At 45.6% G+C, this 21,164-nt stretch overlaps 1 protein-coding gene across 6 annotated transcripts in view; it reads left to right on the top strand.

Annotated features, from left to right (window-relative positions):
- Positions 1–17,731, top strand: part of LOC119534615 (cytochrome c oxidase assembly factor 1 homolog) — an 84,025-nt gene extending 66,294 nt beyond the window's left edge. For 3 of the 6 annotated variants that reach the window (XM_037837149.1, XM_037837150.1, XM_037837146.1), the window contains exons 2-5: positions 9,935–10,034; positions 11,939–12,087; positions 16,331–16,407; positions 17,304–17,731. In XM_037837149.1, coding sequence (XP_037693077.1) covers positions 9,950–10,034; positions 11,939–12,087; positions 16,331–16,407; positions 17,304–17,403 — 411 coding nt within the window. In that variant the 5' untranslated portion in view covers positions 9,935–9,949 and the 3' untranslated portion in view covers positions 17,404–17,731. Of the gene's footprint in view, positions 1–5,645; positions 5,665–6,569; positions 6,591–7,749; positions 7,843–9,934; positions 10,035–11,938; positions 12,088–16,330; positions 16,408–17,303 lie in introns of those variants that run through there. The other 3 variants (XM_037837148.1, XM_037837152.1, XM_037837147.1) reach the window with 3 other exon arrangements.
- The last annotated feature ends 3,433 nt before the right edge of the window (positions 17,732–21,164 follow it).

Below are 21,164 nucleotides of genomic sequence, written 5' to 3'. Positions count from 1 at the left end.
AATTTCCCATCTCTTATGAAAGACATAAAATTACAGATCCAAGAAGCGCAGTGTACTCCAAACTGAGTAGATCTGAATAGGCCTACGCCAAGGCACTTAATAATCAGATTATCAAATGTCAAAGACAAAGAGAGAATCCTGAAAGCAGCAAGAGGAAAGCAATCCATCACATACAAAGGAAGCTTAATAAGACTATGTGCGGATCTCTCAGCAGAAACCATGGAGGCAAGAAGGAAGTGATGTGATATATTTAAGATACTGAAAGAGAAAAACCACCAACCAAGAATCCTATATCCAGCAAAGCTGTCCTTCAAATATGAGGGAGAGCTCAAAATATTTTCTGACAAACAGACAATGAGAGACTTTGTGAACAAGACACCGGTCCTACAGGAAATACTAAAGGGAGCACTACAGAGTGATAGGAGAAGACAGGAGTGTGTGGTTTGGAACACAATTTTGGGAGATGGTAGCACAGCAATGTAAGATAACTGAACAAAGATAACTATGAATACGGTTGAGAGAGGAAGGTTGGGAGCATGTGAGACACCAGAAGAAAGGAGGAAAGATAAAGAATGGGACTGTGTAACTTGGTGAAATCTAGAGTGTTCAACAATTGTGATAAAATGTACAAATATGTACTTCTACGAGGGAGAACAAGCAAATGTCAGCCTAGCGAGGTGTTAAAAATGGGGAGGCATTGGGGGAGGGATGTAATCAACGTAAGCTAGAGACTGTAACTAACAGAATCATTGTATTGTGCTTCCTTTACTGTAACAAAGGCGATATACCAAGGTAAATGCAGATAAGAGGGGGAGATAGGGGAGGTGTGTTAGACACTTGACATTGGTGGTGTTGTCTGACTCTACTCTGCTTTGATTTAAGGTTATTTTTCCTTTTGCTGCTTCCTAGCTGTCGTTTTTTTTCCCCCTTTCTTTTGCCTCTCTACCTTCTTTGACTCTCCCTCCTGCCTTGTGGAAGAAATGTAGATGCCCTTATATAGATAGCGGTGAAGGTGGTGAACACATAAATATGTGACCATACAGACAACCATCGATTGTCTACTTAGGATGGAATGTATGGTGTGTGAACAAAACCATCTTAAAAAAAAATAAATGGGTTGATGACAAAACCTCAAGGGCAATATACTGAGTGAAATAAGCCAGAAACATAAGGACAAATGTTGCAGGGTCTCACTGATAAGAACTAATTATAATATGTAAACTCATAGACATGAAATATAAGGTACCAAGATATAGGACAAGGCTTAAGAATGGGGAGTGGTTGCTTAGTATGAGCAGAATGTTCAACTAGGTTGAACTTAAATGTTTGGAAATGAACAGAGGTGTCAGTAGCAAGATGTGAGAATAACTAACAGTGCCGAATGGCGCGTGAATGAGGTGGAAAGGGGAAGCTCAGAGTCATATATGTCACCAGAAGAAAAGTTGGAAGTCAAAAGATGGGAATGTATAAAACTGAATCCTATGGTGGGCAATGTCCATGATTAACTGTGTAAGTATTAGAAAACTCTTCCATGAACCAGAACAAATGTATAACAATACAACTAGAAGTTATTAATCGAGAGGCATGTAGTGAAGAAATATATACCTATTGCAAACTATATACTACAGTTAGTAGTATTTCAGCATTCTTTCATAAACAGTAACAAATGTACTATACCAACACTACGAGTCAACAATTGAGGGGGGTTGGTTAGGGATATGGGAGGATTCGAGTTTCCTTTTCTTTTTTTTTTTTTCTTTTTACATCTTTCACTTTATTCCTTGTGTGGAGTAATGAAAAGTTTCTAAAAATTGAACAAAAATTAAGTGCAGTGATGGATGCACAGCTGTATGAGGGTACCAGGGGCAACTGATTGTACGCTTTGGATCTTTGGATAATTGTATGGTATCTGAACAATCACAATAAAAATTTAAGAAAAAAAAAACAACAGGAAAAAGAACTGCATTACAATACACATTAAAAAAAAAAAAAAAAAACAAGGTCTTTCTACTCCCAATTAAGTGTCCAAATTGATATTTGCCTACATATTTTTTTTTTATGTCTTGGAGTAAATTGGTTTTACTGCACTGGAGTAAATTGGTGTTACCACGCTGCTGCCAGTCCAGTAGGTTGGCCTCAGTTCTGTGAGGTTGGGTCCTGTACTGTAGTCTCTGAATGGAGGTACTGGATGGAGCAAGGAGAAAGGCTGTCTCTGAAGGCAGTCCTCACCCAGTGTGGGGCTGGCCCACCTTTGTCCAGAAAGTTTGAGCTAGACGTGGGGGTGGAGAAAGGTGAAGGGCTAAGCCCTCTTCCCACATACTTCCTGGCCAGCTGTGCTGCTTTCCTTCAGAGGCAAAAGTTCAGTTGCCCATGGATGTGTTTCTCTGTCTTTCTTCACTCACACTGTAGTTAGTAGAACTTTCTCCCAGACTTTTGCAAAGTGTTAACGTTCAAAGCAGACTATCTGTTTTTGCTTGAATGTCTTTTAAATGGCAGTGGGGAAGTCATACCAGGAAGTGGTAGCCTGGTGCCCTCTAAAGCTCTTTATTAATCTTTAAACAATTTTTTAAAATCCTTTTTATTAGTACTGGGACCCTTTCTCCAGGTAGTCATTGTCTGCCTTGGATCATTACAGATATTTTTGATAGGAAGAGTGCTGGATCGCTTTTATTAACCTTCTTCACTCAGCTTTACCGAAGAGAGAAAAGTCACTCATGCCAGGGGGCTTCCCTCACGATTAGTTCAGAATAAAAGTTACGGGAAGCTTTTCCTTTAGAAGCATCCAAGTTACTCTAAGACTCTAGAGCCCAAGGTTAAAAAGCTGGCACTAACTTTTTTATACTTAATTTTTAAATGCTTAACTTCTTAGTCTTTTAATTTTTAATCTTAGTCTTTTATCATATTTACTTTCATACTTTCATCTTTTTACCTTGTGGTCTCAGCCTTTTGTCTCCCTTACTTCAAATATAATGCATTTCATTCTGTAAAAGAGTTTAAGCCCTCTTTTGTATTTTTTTTATTTTTGCCATTCATACTTTTTCCCCTAAAATTCCAATTTTTAAAATTCCTATTCTTGACCTTGGGGTTTATTTGTTCCTTGTTATTCTTTCCTTTTAATTCTCAATGCTTTAAGTTTTTCTTTATTTTCTGAAGCATGATTCTGCCCCACTCCCCATGGTTGCATTTGTAAAGGCTGAAAGGAGATCAGTTCCCAGGCTGGTGGTCACAGTGGGCGTGTCCCGTCAGCCATTAGGGAAGACCCATCTCTTGTCCTCCTCCTGGTAGTCGCTATGCAGATTTTATGTCTCTTTGTTCTTACCTTGCCCCCCAAAGTTATAACTTGGGGATATACTTATTAAAACAATTTCCTAGAGCCGCAGTGGTTGACTTCCTGCTGATAGGCTTTTGGAATGGCTTTGGACAGCATGTGCTGCCTGTATGCGAGGCTGGCTGTTCTGAAATCCAGGGGCGTAATGTGTGTTATGTGGATCAGCCAGATCCATGTAACAGCTCTGCCATGTAGTCACTGTGTGACCATGAGCAAGTTTCAGAACCTCTCTCGAGGCTTTTTCCTAGCTCCAAGAAGAAGAAAATAATGGTTACTGTAAGAAATAGTCGTGAATGCAAAGCATCCTGCATAGTGCCTGGTCTCTAGCAGTTGCTAGGACATAGGACAAGCCAGGCAGCCATAGGTCTTACAGAGCAAAAGAAATGAGTGCACAGGTTATGCCCGGAGAGGGTCTGTTGTAGCACCCAGCCCAGCAAAAGAGAAGACCGTGGGTACTGAGCCTCTTCATAGGCATGTGGGAAGGTTGCTGCCCTGGGTTCATGGACAAGCTCTGACCCTGCTCCTATTCTAGCCGCCAGGAATGCCTGCTTTTAGTGTGTTAATAAGATGTACCCTGATTTTAATAATTTGGGGGGAGGTGTGTATAGAAAAAAAGTCACTTTAATAAATATTCTCAGCTGGTAAGATGTAGCCTAATTTCAGAAATATTACAGTGAGAAAGATACCTCTTAAAAAATCAAGGCTTTTGTTTGCGGTTTTATCTGAAGCACTTTCTCAGCTGGGTTTGGGATGATGGCGGGTCTCCTGTGTTGACCTCTTCATTCAACTCAGGAGTTTTCTTTCGGGCACTGGCAGCCCTCTACTTGCGGCCCCCACCTCTGCCCTGTCTCATCCAGTGCCAGAATCTCTGGGGAAGAGGGGTCTGGCTTATTTCTTGCTGTAGGCTCCAAATTTCTTAAGATACAGTGGCATCGTGGGATTGAGAAAGTTTTCTTGACCAAAAGGGGGAAGTGAAATGAAACAAAACAAAGTGTCAGTGGCTGAGAGATTTCAAATGGAGTCGAGAGATCACTCTGGAGGGCGTTCTTACGTGCTATATGGAAATCCCTTTTTGGTTTTAGTGTACTGGAATAGCTAGAAAGAAATACCTAAAACTGTCTAACTGCAACCCAGTAGCCTTGATTCTTGAAGACGATTGCCTAAGTGTGTAGCTTAATGTGGTGTGACTGTGTGGTTGTCAAAATCTCGTGGTTCACATACCCTTTGTCCAGTGTATGGACAGATGAGTAGAAAAACGGGGACAAAAACTAAATGAAAAATAAGGTGGGATGGGGGCGATGGAGTGTTTTGGGCATTCTTTTCTTACTTTTTTTTTAATTTATTTATTTGGAGTAAAAAAAATGTTCAAAAGTTGATTCTGGTGATGAATGCACAATTATATGATGGTACTGTGAATGGTTGATTGTACACTGTGGATGATTATAGGGTATGTGAATATATCTCAATAAAACTGTATTTAAAAAAAAAAGATACACTGGGAGTGGGAGGTGAGGATGGCACAGATAGAGGAAAAAGGATGGTGTGACCAGCCCTCAAAACTCAGGCCAGGATGCTGACTTTATGGGTTTTGTCCCCCTTAGACCAGTGGCTCCCAAGCCTGGCTGCATATTAGAATCACCCGAGGAGGTTAAAAAAAATACCAATGCCTGGGTCTACCCTGGCAGAGGCTGATTTAATTGATTTGAGGTATGTCCAGGACTTCTGGTTACTGTGACAGCTCCCCAGGAGATCCTGACACACAGATCTGACTGCTTAGACCTGGTGGGAGTGGGAGCCCGAGTAGGAGGCCTGCCCTCCGGGCCCCTGCACTGTTGGTGCCAGCTGACTGCCGCCACCCTTCCCCTGCCCTCTCCTGCCTCTGGCTGGGGCCCTCTGGCTGCTCCTGCCCTTTCTTCCCAGTGAAACTCCCCACGGGCTGGAGAGAGGCAGGCAGGGGCACCTCCGACACTGTGCCAGCTTGAGCAGCTCTGCTGGCATCTGTTTAACATCGCACTTTGGCTCTAGAAAGGGGTTCATTTCCTTTTAACAAAGTCTGCAAGCCATTGGACCCTTGGGGCCTAAGACACCCCTTTGTGTATCAGAGCAGACCTATGACTGTTGTCTGAGGGGACTTTGGCCTCTACTTTGCACCCCCCTTCATTTGGCTCTCAGACTCCATCATTTTCAAAAGGGAAGACAACCCTTTCCTCCTCTCAGTTAACAGTAAAGCAAATACATCCACCCTTGACTGGCTACCTAGTAGACTGATTGAACTTGAGTTTCTTGGAGAGAATTTCACCTCAGATATTTACATTTTCAATTCAGAGAACTTCATGGTGAGGCTCACTATTTTGGGCCGCTTAAATCATGTTTATGTTTTATCTTGAACTGTGACTGTGGCTAGCTAGCATTAGAGGATATTATTAAAAAATGGCATTTGAAAGTAGTGGATTTTTTTTTTTTTTTCAATTCTAGGGATGTTGTTTGCAAAACCAGTCACTTCACCAGAGACGCTCTCTAGAATGCAAGAGAGAAATGTCTCTCAGGCCTAACGTATCAGTAGACAGTGCTATGTTCCCCCTTAGCCACTGGCTCGCTAGGACACTCTGGAACTGGGAACCATCTGGGAACTGTGCAGTGCATAATAGCAGGCGATTTGGTGCACTACCTTTTCTTAAAACTGTTTTCCATTTATCTTCATTTCCTCATGTGTTTGCTTTCTTCTCTTCTGTAACGAGTATCTTTGTTAGCCCCACATCCTTTCTGGAATGGGCTAGTGTACAAATTAGTATCTAAATGTGATCTCTCCTCAATATTTTAAAAAGCCATGTTTTCAATCCATTCTGGCTACCTTGGTCTTCACCCTTAGCTTTGCTTTTCTGCAGCAGAAGCCCCTTGCTGGTCCTGCTGCTTTGCCTTCTCCCCAGGCTGCCCCCTCTCTGTACAGATCTTTCTGTAGCCCTTCACTTACAGCCTGGAGTTCACTGGCTTAGGGGAGAAGGGCTTCCTCGGCTCTAACCTCCATCTTGTGCCCCATTTCCTGTGGCTCCCCCCTGCACCTCAAGCTTCCGCAGCTCTTGCTCTGGCCCGTTCTTCTCTGCCGACTCCCCTCTCCCACGCCTTCACCTTTCTCTGCTTAGGGTAAGTTTCCCGTGTGAAACCTTAGCTGATCCCCTCAGGGCCGCACCAATCACTTCCTGGGTGTCACTTCCTTGCTGGGTACACATCCCGTTGGTTGTACTAACCAGGCTGCTGCTAGCTGGTAAGGCGCTTCTGTAAATTAGAAACAGGCACCCACCCACTGCTCGGGACACTTTACGGCGCTTCCAAGTGTTAGAAAATAGTCATAATAAATATATAAATCTGTGATGTTGACAGTGTGAACAGCACCTAGGGCTGGGCTTGAGGGCCCTGTCTGTGTGGTCGTGATGTGTTTAACTGTCTGTACAGGAAATGCCTTTATATATTTATATGCTCTGTATGTACTTATTGCCTTACTAGAGCAGGCCTTAGTAACCACTTGCTAAGCAAAAGAAGGAATGAAAGTACAAACATGAGCCATACTCTTGTCTGGGAAGTAGCAGGAAAGGCATCCCTGATAAAGCCTTTTGTGCTGAACAATCTAAATGTATTTTTAATTCAGGAACACATTTAAATTCAGCCCCACATTTTGATATTTCTGAAACCAACAGATGTCTTAAGGAACGTATACATGGTGGGTGAGAGCACAGACTCTGGAGCCCGACGACCTGAGTGTGAACCCCAGTTCTGCCACTTACGAGTTATGTGACTTCAGGCACGTGACTTAACCTCTCCGTGCCTTAGTTGACTCCTCTCTAAAATGGGGATGATAATAATTGTTCCTACCTCATGGGGTTGTGAGAATTATATGAATTAATGTATGTAAATTGTTTAGAGCAGTTCTAGGCACATAGTAAGAGATCTACCTGTTAGCTGTTATTGTCATTATGGTTGCAGTTCATATATTCATTTAGTCTACTAGTGTTTCTTCTTAACCCCCAAGAGGTGGTTTTTAATCCCTGGCACACAGCTTATGTTGACAACGTTCTGGATCCAGGGGAGGGCTGGACGTGGGATGCTTGCTTTTGCAGGCTGGGTGCTGCCTCCCACTAATTAGCACCATGTTTGGGTGCACTGGGCTGGGGTACAGCACCTGCAGCCGCATGCCCACACTGTTCCTCTGGTTCCTGCAACAAAAGGTACAAAGAACAGAGACCAGAAACCAGCAGACTTTTTTTCTCCCCTTCCTAATTTGGCAGAAGAGAAAGGGGAAAACCAGAGGCCTTTACAGACAAGGCTTGTTTTCGAGTTTAAACTCTACTTCTTTTCTTGTTCTCAAGCTGGCATTGGTGATAAATATTGGTTGTATGAAATCTAGAAACCAGTGAGAACCTGGTTTTTAAAAAATGACTTGAATGTACAATCTTCATCTAATTGCGGGGCAACTTTCCTTTGATGGTTTTCGAGAAAGCCGTGCCGCCAAGTTGCAGAAGGTAATGAATGTTCCAGGACAAAGGTCTCCCTTGGAACCACAGGGTGTTTTCAGGTTAGGCAATAGATGAAAGTCGCTCCCTGAATAGTTGTGGGTTTCTCCTGGTCTTCCGTGTTCACTTGGGGCTGTCTCCGCAGAGGACGGCTGGGGCGGGTATTTGCTGCATTGTTTCCAGGATGTTTTCCCCCTTATGTCTCACAGTGGCTTTAGAAGCTGGAATATTGTGGGAAGCTCTGCATAGCTGATGCTGTCTACCCCACCCTGTTGAGCTCTCTTCCAAATTAAGCAAGATCTGACTAATGCATTCTTTGGAGATGCTCTGACCATTTTCATTATGAAAATTAAATGGCTTTTCCCACAACACATTACCATAATTGACTTTAGACTCAACTTTGATAAATATTCTTACCTGCTCTACGTTGACCATTCAAAACTCTCACAGCAGTTGCCATGCATTTGTTTGGGACTTCATTGGCGTTTCTTAGTTAAGAAAAAAAAACACAAAGAACAATATATAGGAGATGAAAAGACGATCTAAAACTTCACCTCCCTAATTTGACCACATACTTGAACCTGCTTGGATGTTATTTCAGCAAAGAACTGGTCAACGTTAGCCCCATCCAAGGGTGTGTTTACTTATCAATTCCCAGAAAGAGTATCCGCAGGGTATCTAGCAGGGTTGGAGGGATTCAGTTACCTTCAGGCTTTCAGAAATGATAGGTAGACAGTCATTTCCACTATCCTATTCTAGAAGGTAGAGAAGCAGATGGTGAGAATGTGTCTACCTCACTTCACCAAGCAGCCAGGGGAGGAACTAGCATCATGCCCAGTTCCTCTGGGCTGCAGTACTTCTGACCTTTTTCAGTCACATCAAAGGCTGGGTTTTGTAAAGAAGCACAATTAAAATCTAAGGTTAGATCTTCAAATGGGGACACAAATGCTTATGGGATCATGTTTTCTAAGATCTAAACCTGGAACTTCCATCTCTGCCTCAGATCTCAGCAAAAGCGGACAAAGAAGAATTTACCTAAATCTCCCCTAGGGTGAGGAAGCCTGATGGAAAGCTTGGGTGTTCAGAGCAAACTGGAAGCCCCCGGAAAGGATTTGACTCACAAATGTATTTTGATAGGGTTTTGTTTTATTATTAACTATTGATTGTCAGCATTTAGAATTTGGGCAATTTCACATAAAGTCCTGAATTTGGGCCCCTCTAGAAGAACTGGAAGCTTCACCCAGACGTGGCCCACGTGGCCTCAGTTAGCTGGGGCTGGGTTGAGGCTGCCCCTTTCGGCCAGGGTGTGTGTTCTAGGGACATTCGAATTGTGGACATTCGAATGTCTCTGGACATTTGAATTGTGACTGCTCATCTAAACAGTGTCCTTCTTTCAGTTTTATGGCCGAGTAACTTACAGCTTTCTAGAAGTCTGGGTCCCGGTGTGAGCAGTGGTGATATGGCCACCAGGAAGGAGGGGACTTGGCTCCATTAAGGCCCATGTGCTGCTTCCCCTCACCCCGGCCTTCAGGAGACAGAAGTTAATGGCAGGGGTGGGTACAGTGGCCTGGGTTTGCTGAGCTGGCTTCACTCCATCTGCTCATTCAGCCCGAAAGTCATAATCAAGGTTTCCTCCTCTAGGGGGTGGGGCGCTTTTCAAAAATATGAAAGAAAGCAGCCAGCGACAGCCCCGGCTCATTTGTAGGCTTACAAGACCAGCTATTGCCACAAAAGGATAAGCTTCCTGTTTACCAGCCAGCCTGAGACAAAGTGGTTGTGCTTTCTGCCCGCGTGGGGCTTGGCACACAGGCTGGGTTCTGTCTGTCAGGACAGCCTGGCTGAATGTGCGCACTGTGCTCGGCCGGCTGGAGGGCGGCACGGCCCCCAGGCCCAGGAGCTGGACGTGGGCCACCCTCGGAGGGCATTCTCACTTTGGCTGCAGAATCAGCCCTGGCTTTCTGAGACGAAGCCAACGAGGGAGGGTGGCCGCGCCTCCTTGCTGGCTGCCTCCTCTGCGTGCATTTCCCTGTGGGCCTGATCCAGGCAAAGGCCCTTGGCACAAACCTGACTCTTAAATAAATCCACTTCTTTTGTTTTTAAGACTCCAGGAAGCAGGATGTCAGTGCCCCTGGGAAAACTGGTCCTGGTCACTGGCGCAGTGGCCAGTGGGAGCTGCGCCCTCCTGTATTACTTTATACAGAGTAAGTGTCTCTCTGGACCCGCCCAAGGCTGGGACCCCCTAAATCCTCCTGCTCCTGCCCCTCCATTGAGGGAGATAGTTCAGATGCTTTCTGCAGATGAGAGGAGGGAGCAGAGGCTTGTGTTTTCTGCAGCCAGTACACCATTCTGTTTGCTATGGCTTCCTCCATATCGTACAATCCCAGTTTTTTGAGGAGCTACAAGTGCAAAAAAAAAGGACCAGGATTGTTGCAAAGCAAGATGGGGCTTTCCCTCTGGGGCACACACAGGGTATCCATCAAGATTTCTGAGATTTTATAAAGCAAGAACAGAGGGAAGGGGAATACCAGATGGTTCACAGGTGGGGAGAACTTTGGCTGTGTCTCAAGTGTACCAGCCTGTCTGCCCTGCCATTCTCTGCTGGTGATTTAATGGAGGAGGGGACTCAGACAGGGGACTCTGGGGAGAGGAGAAAATAAAAGTGAGCCCAGGACGGCAAAGTCCTGACAGATGCTGTGTCCAGCCCCGCTGCCCCCAAATTTGAATTTGTAAAGACAGGCCACAATTATTGTCAGCGGCCAAGGCATTTAGGGTCATTTCTCTGCAACTGGTGGCAAAACAGCCACAGTGTTTTCTGGGCAGACTTTCTTTGAGTCTCCTTTGTGCCTGCCCTGCTCGGCTTCTCACTCTGACTCGGCAGCACTGGAGCTTCCTCCCAGGAAGTGAGAGGAGTGTCACCAGCAGGCAGGACGGCAGAGCCTGGCATCCTTCCCACCCTTTATGCCCCACCTGCCTCAGAGTTGGCCCCAAGGCCCCCGAGGTGGTCAGGGAGGAGCACTCCCAGGGAGGATTCTGACTGGACAAACTCAGCCTCTTCTCCCCTCTGCCAGCCAGCCAGGGTGGGACCCCGATGGGAATGGATGCATTTTAGGGCCCCAGCATCAGCCTTCTGGTCTGACAGCCTCTTTTGCTTTAGGAACTGCAAACAAAGGCAGAACAGTGGGGTGTTTGACAACATGAGTCTGTAGCCTGCTCCCTGGGTTGGATCCCAGCTCCAGCCCTTGGCTAGCTATATAATGGCCTTGGGTGAGGGCCTTTACTTTCCTGGTTCTCAGTCACCTCTCTGTGCAGTGAGGGATATGACATTGCCTTTGCATTGTCATGGGAATCAGGAACTATTTAGAACAGTGCCCAGCTGTAAAAATCATGCAATAAAGTTGAGCTCTCCCTGCCACCCACCTTCTGCCCTTCCTCTTTCTGTTCCCACCTGGCAGCCTTGCCTGCAGCCTGCTCCTGGGCAGCAGCTTATGAGCAGCCTGGCCACTGGGCCTGCACTTCAGGGAGGTGCTTCCTGGGGTTCCCAGCAGCCTTTGGGCTAACAGAGTAGTTGATCAATTTTATCTGCATGAAATGTTGGCTGCAATCTGTGAAGGTGCCAGATGAGCACTTTCCTTTCCTGTTTTCTCAGCCTGTGGGCTTTGGTGTGGATGTTGTGGTCTGTTTTGTACTGGTCCATCAGCTCATCCTAGTGGAATGAGCAGTGTTCTGAAGGCACGAGTCCTAGATGCTGGCCCCAGCTCCGCCTTGTCATGGAGTCACAGGGTTTTAGAACCGAAAGGAACTTTGAGAATATCCCGTCATACCATACCACTTAGTTAGAAGAGGAAGAAATTGAGTCAGAAGAGTCATGTCTTCTTGCCCCAGGCCATCCACCACATCCCTGCAGACACTGCCTCTCCAGGCTGTGGTTTTGAAGTCTGTAACATGAAGAATTTAGAGCAGAGGGTCCCTAATTTTTCTTCCATCCATCAATTTCACATTTCTGCTTCCATCCCATATGTGAACTGTATTATTTAACTTTGTATAGAGACTCAAGTTCAAAAAAGGAAAAGGAAAAACAAACAAACAAATAACTCTTTTCCAACAGAAACTTTTTCCAGGGCTTCGTATTACCAGATGGCGTTGGAGCAGCTGCGGAGCCACCCCGAGGCGCAGGAGGCCCTTGGCACTCCTTTTGACGTTCACTATCTCCACCTCACCGACAAGTACAACTTCGTCGACATAGCCGATGCCCAGGTAACATGCCCTCCTTGCGAGCTGCAGGCCAGGTATCCCCTGAAGGTGAGGAGGGCCTGCCTTTGGTGAAGAGAGTCTTGGAGGAAGCTGGGGTTAAAGGTTTGGGATAGGAAAATCTGCTACATAAAACTGTCACGAGATATTACTTAACACCACCCACCCCTTGTTTTTTTAATTACCTGCCTCATGACCTGACTCGCCACCTGAGTCCAGCTACAGAGAGAAAATTGGCTGTGAGTTCCAGGTGCAACAAACGTCCCGGGTGGGTAGCCTGCTTACCCTCCCCTGGAAGTGTGTCATAAATCTCAGGATGTTGTGGAAACCATTGTAGTTAATAATTATGTAGATATGTCTAGCCACATACCATTTGCAAAGCCCAGTGTTATTTCAGCTGATCCTTTCTGGAACCCTGTGAGTTAGTAATGGATGTGAGACCTGTATGAATTAGGAATTGATGTCCCCAGTTTAACAGGGAAGAGATTAAGTAAGTTGCTTGAAGTCATATAAGCCATAACTGGCAGGGTCAGGACTTGAACCCAAGGTCTTTTAACTCCTTGTCCAGTGCCCTTTGAGGTACTTCTCCTGGGCCAAATCCAGTCAATTGATTGTTAGCACCCTTTTTATAGTGTTGTGGATTTTTTCTTTTCATGTATTTTTCATCCTTTCGGAGGAATTGACGTGGCAGGGCATGTAGTGGTGTGTGTGCCCGGGTCACCATCTTGAAATACAGGTGGTACAGAAATAATCAGTAAAGGTTTGCCGCCGCTTCTGCCCTGAGCTTGGAATATGCCTACATGTATATATATGTGTCTACATATAGCCAGTCTGCCCATGTCAGCTGTAACCAACTCCCTAAACTTTTATTTCCAGGGATTGTGCATTGCTCCTCTAGAATGCCTATCCTTTTCTTCAGCTATCTGTTATCTTCTTGTACAGTTCGGATTGATAAAACTCACCTGAACATAAAATGCATTTGTTTTTCTATTTAACAAAACTATGCTTTGAGGACATGCTATGATCCAAGAATAGTTCTAAGCTGGGTGGGGAATACAGGGATGCAGAAGGCTTTCTGGGATTTCACAGTTGAAACATGCAGAATCAGATAGGGTGAAGCTAGTGCGTGATAGAGGCCAGGACGGAGCACTTGGTGGCCTGAAAGACTCTTCTGAAGAAAACTTTGATAGGAGGAAAAAGTATTTGAGGCTGAGGAGCCTGTGGGCTGAGTGACCCCCTGGGTGGGACCCCAGCCGGGGAGGTGTAGGTCAGGGAGCACATGGACAGGACGCACGGGCCTGGGCAGCCAGTGGGCCTCCCACCTCATCCAGTGAGGCGTGCACAGTGGGTTCTGTGGGAAGCAGACGCACTGAGATGGTTTGAGGAGAAGAGTGATGTCATCCGAACTTTTTATTTTGCTGTTGTTTATTTTTTATAGAGTTTTAATGGGATCTTTTTCTCATACTGTGAAAGCAGTCCATACTCGAATCTCCTAAGGGTGTGTGGCCTAGTAGATTGGAGATGCGCAGGGACTGCCTCTGGGAGAGGGACGTGGAAGACTGTGTGCAGTGGTGGGCGTGGGAGCAGAGTGTGGCCCTGGAGAACCAAGAGGTGGGGGGATGAGGGCCCAGTTGTGCACTGGGAGAGGGAGGGCTCAGAGGGGATGCTAAGAGTTGAATGAGAGTGGAGTGCAGGGGGAGCAAAGGGCAGGTGAGGGCGTGTGGGGCGTGCCCTCCCTGCACCAGTGGCCCTGTGCGCTGTCAGTACCCCGCTCCCGGTGCTGTGGGGCCCTCTGTGCTTCCCCTCGCAGCACTCGCCACGCCGGCCCCCTGGCTGGGTCCCCTGCAGGCTGAGTGCTCTGGAAGGCCAGGAGCTGCCTCTCCTAGCACAGAGCTCAGGGCCTAGCTTTGATACTTAGGATGTTTGCTGAAGGCACTTCCAGCCTCAGTTGTGACCCTGTGATCCGGTGACCTGGTGACCCGGTGATGAGGAGTTGGGGGAAGCCACGGGGTTTTAGTGTGAAAGCCCCTCTGGTCTGGTCCACCTTGCCACTCTGGCCGGCCTTGTCCTGCACCGCGGTGGGTGCTGGGCTGAGCACTCTTTTTCCTGGGCTTGCCCACAGCCCCTGGCAGCACTGGGACTGTCCTGGCTGTGGCTGGGTGTGGTCCTCTGCTGCCCCCAAAGGCTGTCTCCACAGGACAGCAGTTCAAGGTCCAGCTGCCCCAGGGCCCCCTGTCACCCCAGCCCTTCCTCTTTCAGTTTATGGAGTAATTCAGATGTTCTGCCAGGGTTGTTTTCACTTCCTTCACCAGCAGCTCTTTCTTTATAAGGGACTCACCCCAAAGTGTCCCAATTTGTAGTTCTATTATTTTGTCCAGAAGTGAGACATTTCTGTCATTCCTGGGATGGTTGTCATCTTGAGAGACTTTCCCTCCCCCAAGTGTATGTGTGCTTCACGCCCTAAAACTATCGATACTCCAGTTCACCAGACACTCCTGCTTGAATCTTTGGCAAGGCCCTGCCCGTAAAGAAAGCAGCCTGTGTGTGCTGTCCCCATAAAGAGACACAGTTGCCCATGGTTCATGCACCAACTCTCCATGTGTGCTGTTCCTCAAAATTCTACTCCTATGCCCCCTCACCCCCTTTTTTTAAGCAGTCAGAGATGCTCAGAGTGTACACTGTTGCTTATTTATAATCCCCAGAGAAGAGCTGTAGCTTAGTTAAAAAAGTACCAACTCCCCCCACCCTCTATGGGGCTATGGAACCAGTGTCCCAAATCTCATGTCTTCCTTAAAATGGGTTTTAAAAAAATGAAAGAAAGAATTTTGGAAAACACATGTAGCAAACTAGTTCTTTCTCTTGGTGGCAATTTGGAGTGGGTGGGATACGTCATCTCCCAGCTCACAAAAGTGCCTTTGGCCGTAACGTGGGGCCCGGGAAGGCGCTCTGGGAAGTACCTGATAGCAGCTTCCTGATTACCACACTGTGTCCCTTCTGCAAGGCTCATGCCGCCTTCAGTCTTCACTGAGAAACCAAAAACATTGCACTCGATGTTTTTCCTAAACTGGAGCACTAGCAAACTCCTCTCCACTGGCTCTGAGGAGCTCAGGCTGCCTCACGGGCCTGGACACGCCTGCATCCGGGCAGCGTCTTCCCTGTGGCATGGCCCAGTCGGGGACCCTGAGGGTGGAGAACACACCGACAACCCCTTATGGTCTTTCCCAGGCGAACCCTTGCTCCCTTTCCTTGGCAAAAGGAAAGGTTCATGATGATCCAGGTCAGAATATGTACCAATTTGCCAGTTAACTTTTTAAAACAGTGACCTGTTTAAAAACTTTTTTAATTGTCCTTTTTTCCTATTTTATTACAAACCACTTCAAATCCACAGAAAAGATGACAGGATTCTATTGAGAGCACCCAGGCAGCTGTACCTGGATTCGACAGCAAGCACCTTGCTCTGTTAGTTTTAGTCCGTGTCTCTCCATCTGGCCAAATCTCTGCCTGTCCCATCAACCCATCTTCTTATTTTGACATATTAAAGGCAATTTTCACACATCCATGCACTTCACCTTTCAACACTTCAGTGAGTACATCATTAACTTGGGTTCATTATTTGTTTACAGTTCTCTTTTTGGAGGTGAAATTTTCATTCTGTAAAAAAGGCACAAATCTAAGTGTACTTATTCAGTGAGCTTGAACAAATTCAGACACCTGAGTGACCCAGGCCCCTCTGTGGACGTGGACGGTTATGTCATCCCAGGGCCCCTCTCCATGTCCCCCAGCCCTGCCACAGGCAATCACATTTCTGAATTGTTCTTCTGCATATTCTACTGTTCTAAAACTTACTGTAAATGCAATTACATATTATATACTCTTGTGTAAAGCCCTTTCACTTACCATGTTTTGGAGTTTCAGCCATGTTGCTGCATCTTTTTGTCCCTTTTTACCAGTTTTTAAAGAAATTATTATTCAATAGTAATTGTAGGTACCCGGGGCATTGGGGATGGCACATAAGTTCTCCTTGCCAAATAGAAGGACTCCCGCTGACCTCAGCAGACTGTCCACAGAAGGCCTGGGGACGGAGCTGGGTGGGGGGAGACCAGGTAAAGTCTCCAGCTGGGCTTCTCGAAAGCAACCAGAGTCTGCAGATACTCACTGGACTTCATACACAAGGATTATTTTGTCATCTCTCGAGATGACAACAATGTACCCAAATACCTCCCTGCTTCCTGTCATTTTCTACCCACAGTTGAAGATTCCTGTGTCTGGGTCCAAGTCCGAGGGCTTCCTCTACGTCAGCTCAGCCAGAGATGCACCCTTTAAAAGGTATGCACAGGCAAATGGGGGGACAGGCAAGACCTTCTGAGGGAAACAATCCTGCTTCCCATTTTCATGTGTAATTAAATGATGGTGGTAATAAGAGTTAGCTGTTCAAAGCTTGAAGCTGAAAGGTTCACCGCCTGGGCTACAAGCCAGTGCTTTGGCTCTCAGCTCAGTCCAGATGCTTCACCCAGCACTACCTACTGACCTGTCACCCTACTGAACTATCCTTTACTTCGGCTGCTGAATTTGAAAAATTTTTATGCCGTTGTAATGGTCTAGCTCTCTGATAATTTGATGCTCTGTTGCAGCTTCTGACTTGACTGCCTCAGTCGCTGCAGGTGAATAAAGGCATGGGTTCCTGTTCCAGAATCATTTGTGGCATTCTTTGCCTAAGCCCTCCACCCCGCTAATTGGCTTCTCTTGTCCCGTTGCCAATAGCTACGTCCACTCACTTCCCCCACGGGAAGCCTCTCTCAGAGACGTTTGCTCTCTAGCCAGGATGTGTTTTAATTCTGGAGGACAAAAGGAGCAGGCAGCCCCCGCCTAGCTCACCCTGGGCTCATTGAACCCTCAGCCAGGGATTAGTGGAGGAGCTGGCGGGAGTCCAGGCCAGGAATTGAAGGTTGGTGTGAATTAGGAAATGGGCAGTAAGCTGCCCCTTCTCCTGCCCAGTTCTGCTTCCATTCGCACTTCAGTCATTCTTTGTGAAACCTGCCTTGACACAGATGCTTGTTAAATAAGGAGACCCCATGATATAATGTTAAAATATTTTAACATGGCACTAACATCAAATAATGTTTAAAAAAACTTTAAGACATTTTTCCAAATAACTGAACCCCCCCTCCCCCGCTGACCATGTTTTTTGCCGGAATGTTCCATAGAAACTTGATTTCTCTCAGGTGGCACCTTCAGGAGGTCTTCTTAGAGCTCAAGGATGGTCAGCAGATTCCTGTGTTCAAGCTCAGTGGGGGGAATGGTGATGAAGTAAAAAAGGAGTAAAAGCCATCAAGGAGACCCGATTTTACTCAGGCCTGGCCTTTCTTCATCCCCCACGTTTGCCCACCAGCCACGCCAGCCTGTCTGAGAGGCAGACACTGCTCCAGGCCAACTGTGCAGCTACTGCGGGATGGTGGCCTGTGCCAGGGTATGTGAATTTTGGTAGATTTCTGATTTGACCCCTGTCAACTGTTGTGGATTTTTATTTAATCCCTAAGAAACTTAACTGTAAGTAGATAAGGTGATTTATTTGAAAGTACTCTGTCTAAAAGCAAAGGACAGGATCAAAGTAAGGAATCGGTATTGATAATAAAATGTCTGTTGGTTTTTACTGGTTCTTGTCTCTTTCTTTTCCTCTGCCTACCCCCCTCCCCATAATTTTCAGCCCCAGCAATGAGCAGGCTTCTGCACGCCAGCCTGCAGAAGCTTTTATACATTGTTGGCGTCAGGTTGGTGAGGAATACCAGGCACTTTTGTTTCCGTCACTTTATCCTGAATTCACTTCGTTCAGTAGCTTGTGAGCCTTTTCAGTCACTTGTAAATATTTCATCTGCTTTCTTATTTTTGTTTTATTTTTGGACCTTGATTTAGTCACCAAATGTCTGCCTGAATGAATGAAGATTTGCAAAATGATTGCTTATATTCCGTTTTGAAAGCTGAAAACATGAATCTCAGGGAAGTTCATTTAAAGCCAACAGGTCCATATCCCTCTGCTTTCCAAAACAATGTAACCACAGATTGGAGAATCATACCCTCGGCTTTTATTATTCTTGTAAAGGAACTGTATTATAAAGCAAAAGACCTTCCCTCTGACCACCAGAGCCTACAAAAACAGCAAGCTGGCATCTTTGCTTTTAAAAGGCCAATTTGACTCACTTTCAGTATTAATAGGCTCAATGTAGTTGTAATTGCCTACAATAAAGGACATTCTTGAGCTCTTTTCCTGCATTCCTAATATTCATTAGGGAGAAGCCTCTCAGAAAAAAAAATAAGCTGAAGCATGCTGTGGGGAGTGAGGCCTTTAATCATTGGAAGTTATCTCTGTTCTGGAGTTTGTTTCTTTAAGAACATGTTTATAAATTCTTTGAATAGATTATACAGTGAAAAGTAAGTCTCTTTCTCTTAGAGCACTTTTGTCGGTGTGTGTGAGAAACATGTACAGTCTTGTAAACTAAATGGTAGTATGCTCCACACACTTTTTTGTTGTTTCTAACAATTGCATACTATTCTATCGTGTGTGTGTGTGTGTGTGTGTGAGTGTGTGTGTGTGTGTGTGTGTGTATATATATATATCAGTTTATGCAATTGCTTCAGTCTGGCAACTCTTACTTCCCTTCAGAGTATGCTAGACTTTTTTCCCTGCTATGACCAAATCATAGTGAAACCAGGGCTTAGATGGGCCTCTGTTCTAAAGTAATAGCAAGTGACAGTTTGTGTGTGTGGAGGGTTTAAATCAATGAAGAAGCTTTTCTAACCCAACTGACAAGAAGTAGTATTATGTAATGGGAAGCTCTTTGATTTCTGTTTGAAAGCCACCATCTTGGGCATTCTTGTCTAGTTAAGTTTACTTCCATATATGTACTCAGTGCTTGCTGGAAGATTCTGAACAGCAGGAATCTGGTCATTCCAAGAGACATTCTCTTTCCCTTTCTTCAAGCACAGCAATGGTACGGATTTGCAGCCTCCTACTTCCTTTCTGTGCAGTAATTGCTGTGACTCAGCCATTGCCTCCTATTAAACACCCTGAAGACATCTTGGATAATGCACATCATCAGCAGAGTAAAAGGACTTTCCACCATGAGCAGCTGCCCCCAGCACATCCCATAATAGAGACAGGAGAGCCCAGAGATTGCAAGAAGGACTTTACTGGAATGCAGAATTGTAGAGATGGCAGGAGGGAGATGAGAAAGTGCAGTCACAAGGGGTAATGACTCCTGTATGCCTTTACTGTCCCTCTGCCAGTTGATGACCAGCTGGAAAGGTGGACTGTGCAGTAGGCAGGGTAGTTGCAGGTTAGTAGACCACTCTGCCCATATTGCTTGGAGCAGAGGTGCTGAAATCATGCAGAAGGGAGACCTGCCAGGTGAGGCAGAATCCAAAACTGGTTTTTGGAGGGCGTGGGAGTGGTGGTGGGCCTGAAGCGGACAGGCTTTGAAGAGCAGACGAGAAGGAACAGCTCTAGACAAAGTCCCCAGATGGGGAAACATGAGTAGGCCCCAAGAAATAAGATATCTGGCCTGTCCCAGGTACTGGTTAGCTATAGGTAGACTCAAAGAAAGGCCTGGAAAGGTAGTTTGGCCATCATGTGAAAGAGAACATCGAAATGTGTTGCTAATTTTGCACAGTCTGTGACCATCAAAGGTTTTGGAGTGAGAACTTGATTCTTCTGTCAATGACAGTTTCAAAGACTCCGCTGAATGTTTGCTGGCAGAAATCACAAATTTACTGTCCTTAGTTCCATTTTTCTAGAATTAGTCTCCTTTGATCACCATTCCCCTTCCCAGTCCCAGGACTGGACTGGGTTTTATGACTCGCAGCTTTGGTGAAATTTTAAACAGCAGAGACAAGATGTGAAATGGATTATATACACAAGAAACAGCCCAAACCCGACAGTCATGGCCCTGGCCCTCTGTGTGGTGACAAGGCCAGGGCGACGCTCGACAGGCAGCAGTCCTGAGTGTTCCCCGAAGGTAAGCAGCTTTGGAAGTGGACTGAGGTCGCTTGGCTATTTGGGGGTTCCGTTTGTCCATATGAAAGATATGAGTAAATATTTGGCAATTGCCTGCCTTACAGGTGAGGCAATGTTTAGGCTGCACGTTGGACGCTTGGGCGAAAGATGCTGTCTGCTCAGGAGGCTCAGCCACTGTGGGGCCCATGAGGAGGCGGGAGGCTGAGAGGAAACCTCCATCTCCACCCACCAGAACATTCTTGCCTCCTTAATAACCCTGTTCACAGCCTGGGCTTGTCTTTCGGCAGAGTTCAGCAGAGTTGCTTAGTTGGAAGCACTGTCAGGAATGTGTACAGAAGAAACGAGGCATTTTACAAGCCAGTGTTGAAAAGTAGGAGATGGAAAATAATAAAAACCTGGCTTTCAGACACAGGTTGGTGGGCAAGGGTAAAATTTTGACTTTTTAGGAGAGGGTATTTTTCATTCCTTAATTACCTTCCACTTTTTTCCCCTTCCTTGGAAAATTTCCAAAAGGACTTTTGTGGGTTTTTTTTTTTTTTTTTTTTTTTTTTTTGCATTTTGAAAAGAAATATTTTGATCCATGTATCAGAGAGATCACACACAGCCTAATATGAAGTATTTTTTAAAAATTATTAAATAATAATAAGCCCTCAAGGCAGAAGGTTCCCCCCCACTACATCACCATGATACTTGTCTTTTAACTTTAGCTACCATGTTAGCATCAGTCACCTTGCAGCTTACTTCATAAGGAAATACTTTTTTACTTCCAAAATATTTTTATGCAGTGAGTATAACATGGATATCAAAATCAGATAGATGGCCTGAGAAAGAAACTGCAGACCAATCTCCCTCATGAATGGTGATGTAAAAATTCTAAATAAAATATTGGGAAACAGAATCCAATGGCATATAGTGTAGACTATATTGTTTTTCACCAAATATTTCGGTGCTTCTCCCTTGCCGGGCCCTTCCCTATGGAAGGATTATATACTCCTGTCTCGTGGAACTCAGGTGTGACTATGTGAGTGGTGGTTTTTGGGCAATGAATTGTGAATGGAGGTGATGTGCTAGAGTA

The sequence above is a fragment of the Choloepus didactylus genome, chromosome 5, assembly GCF_015220235.1.
Source record: "Choloepus didactylus isolate mChoDid1 chromosome 5, mChoDid1.pri, whole genome shotgun sequence".
In the NCBI taxonomy this organism is placed as follows: domain Eukaryota; kingdom Metazoa; phylum Chordata; class Mammalia; order Pilosa; family Megalonychidae; genus Choloepus; species Choloepus didactylus.
Note: the sequence above shows the minus strand (reverse complement) of the source record. Positions and strands in the feature narration are given on the sequence as shown.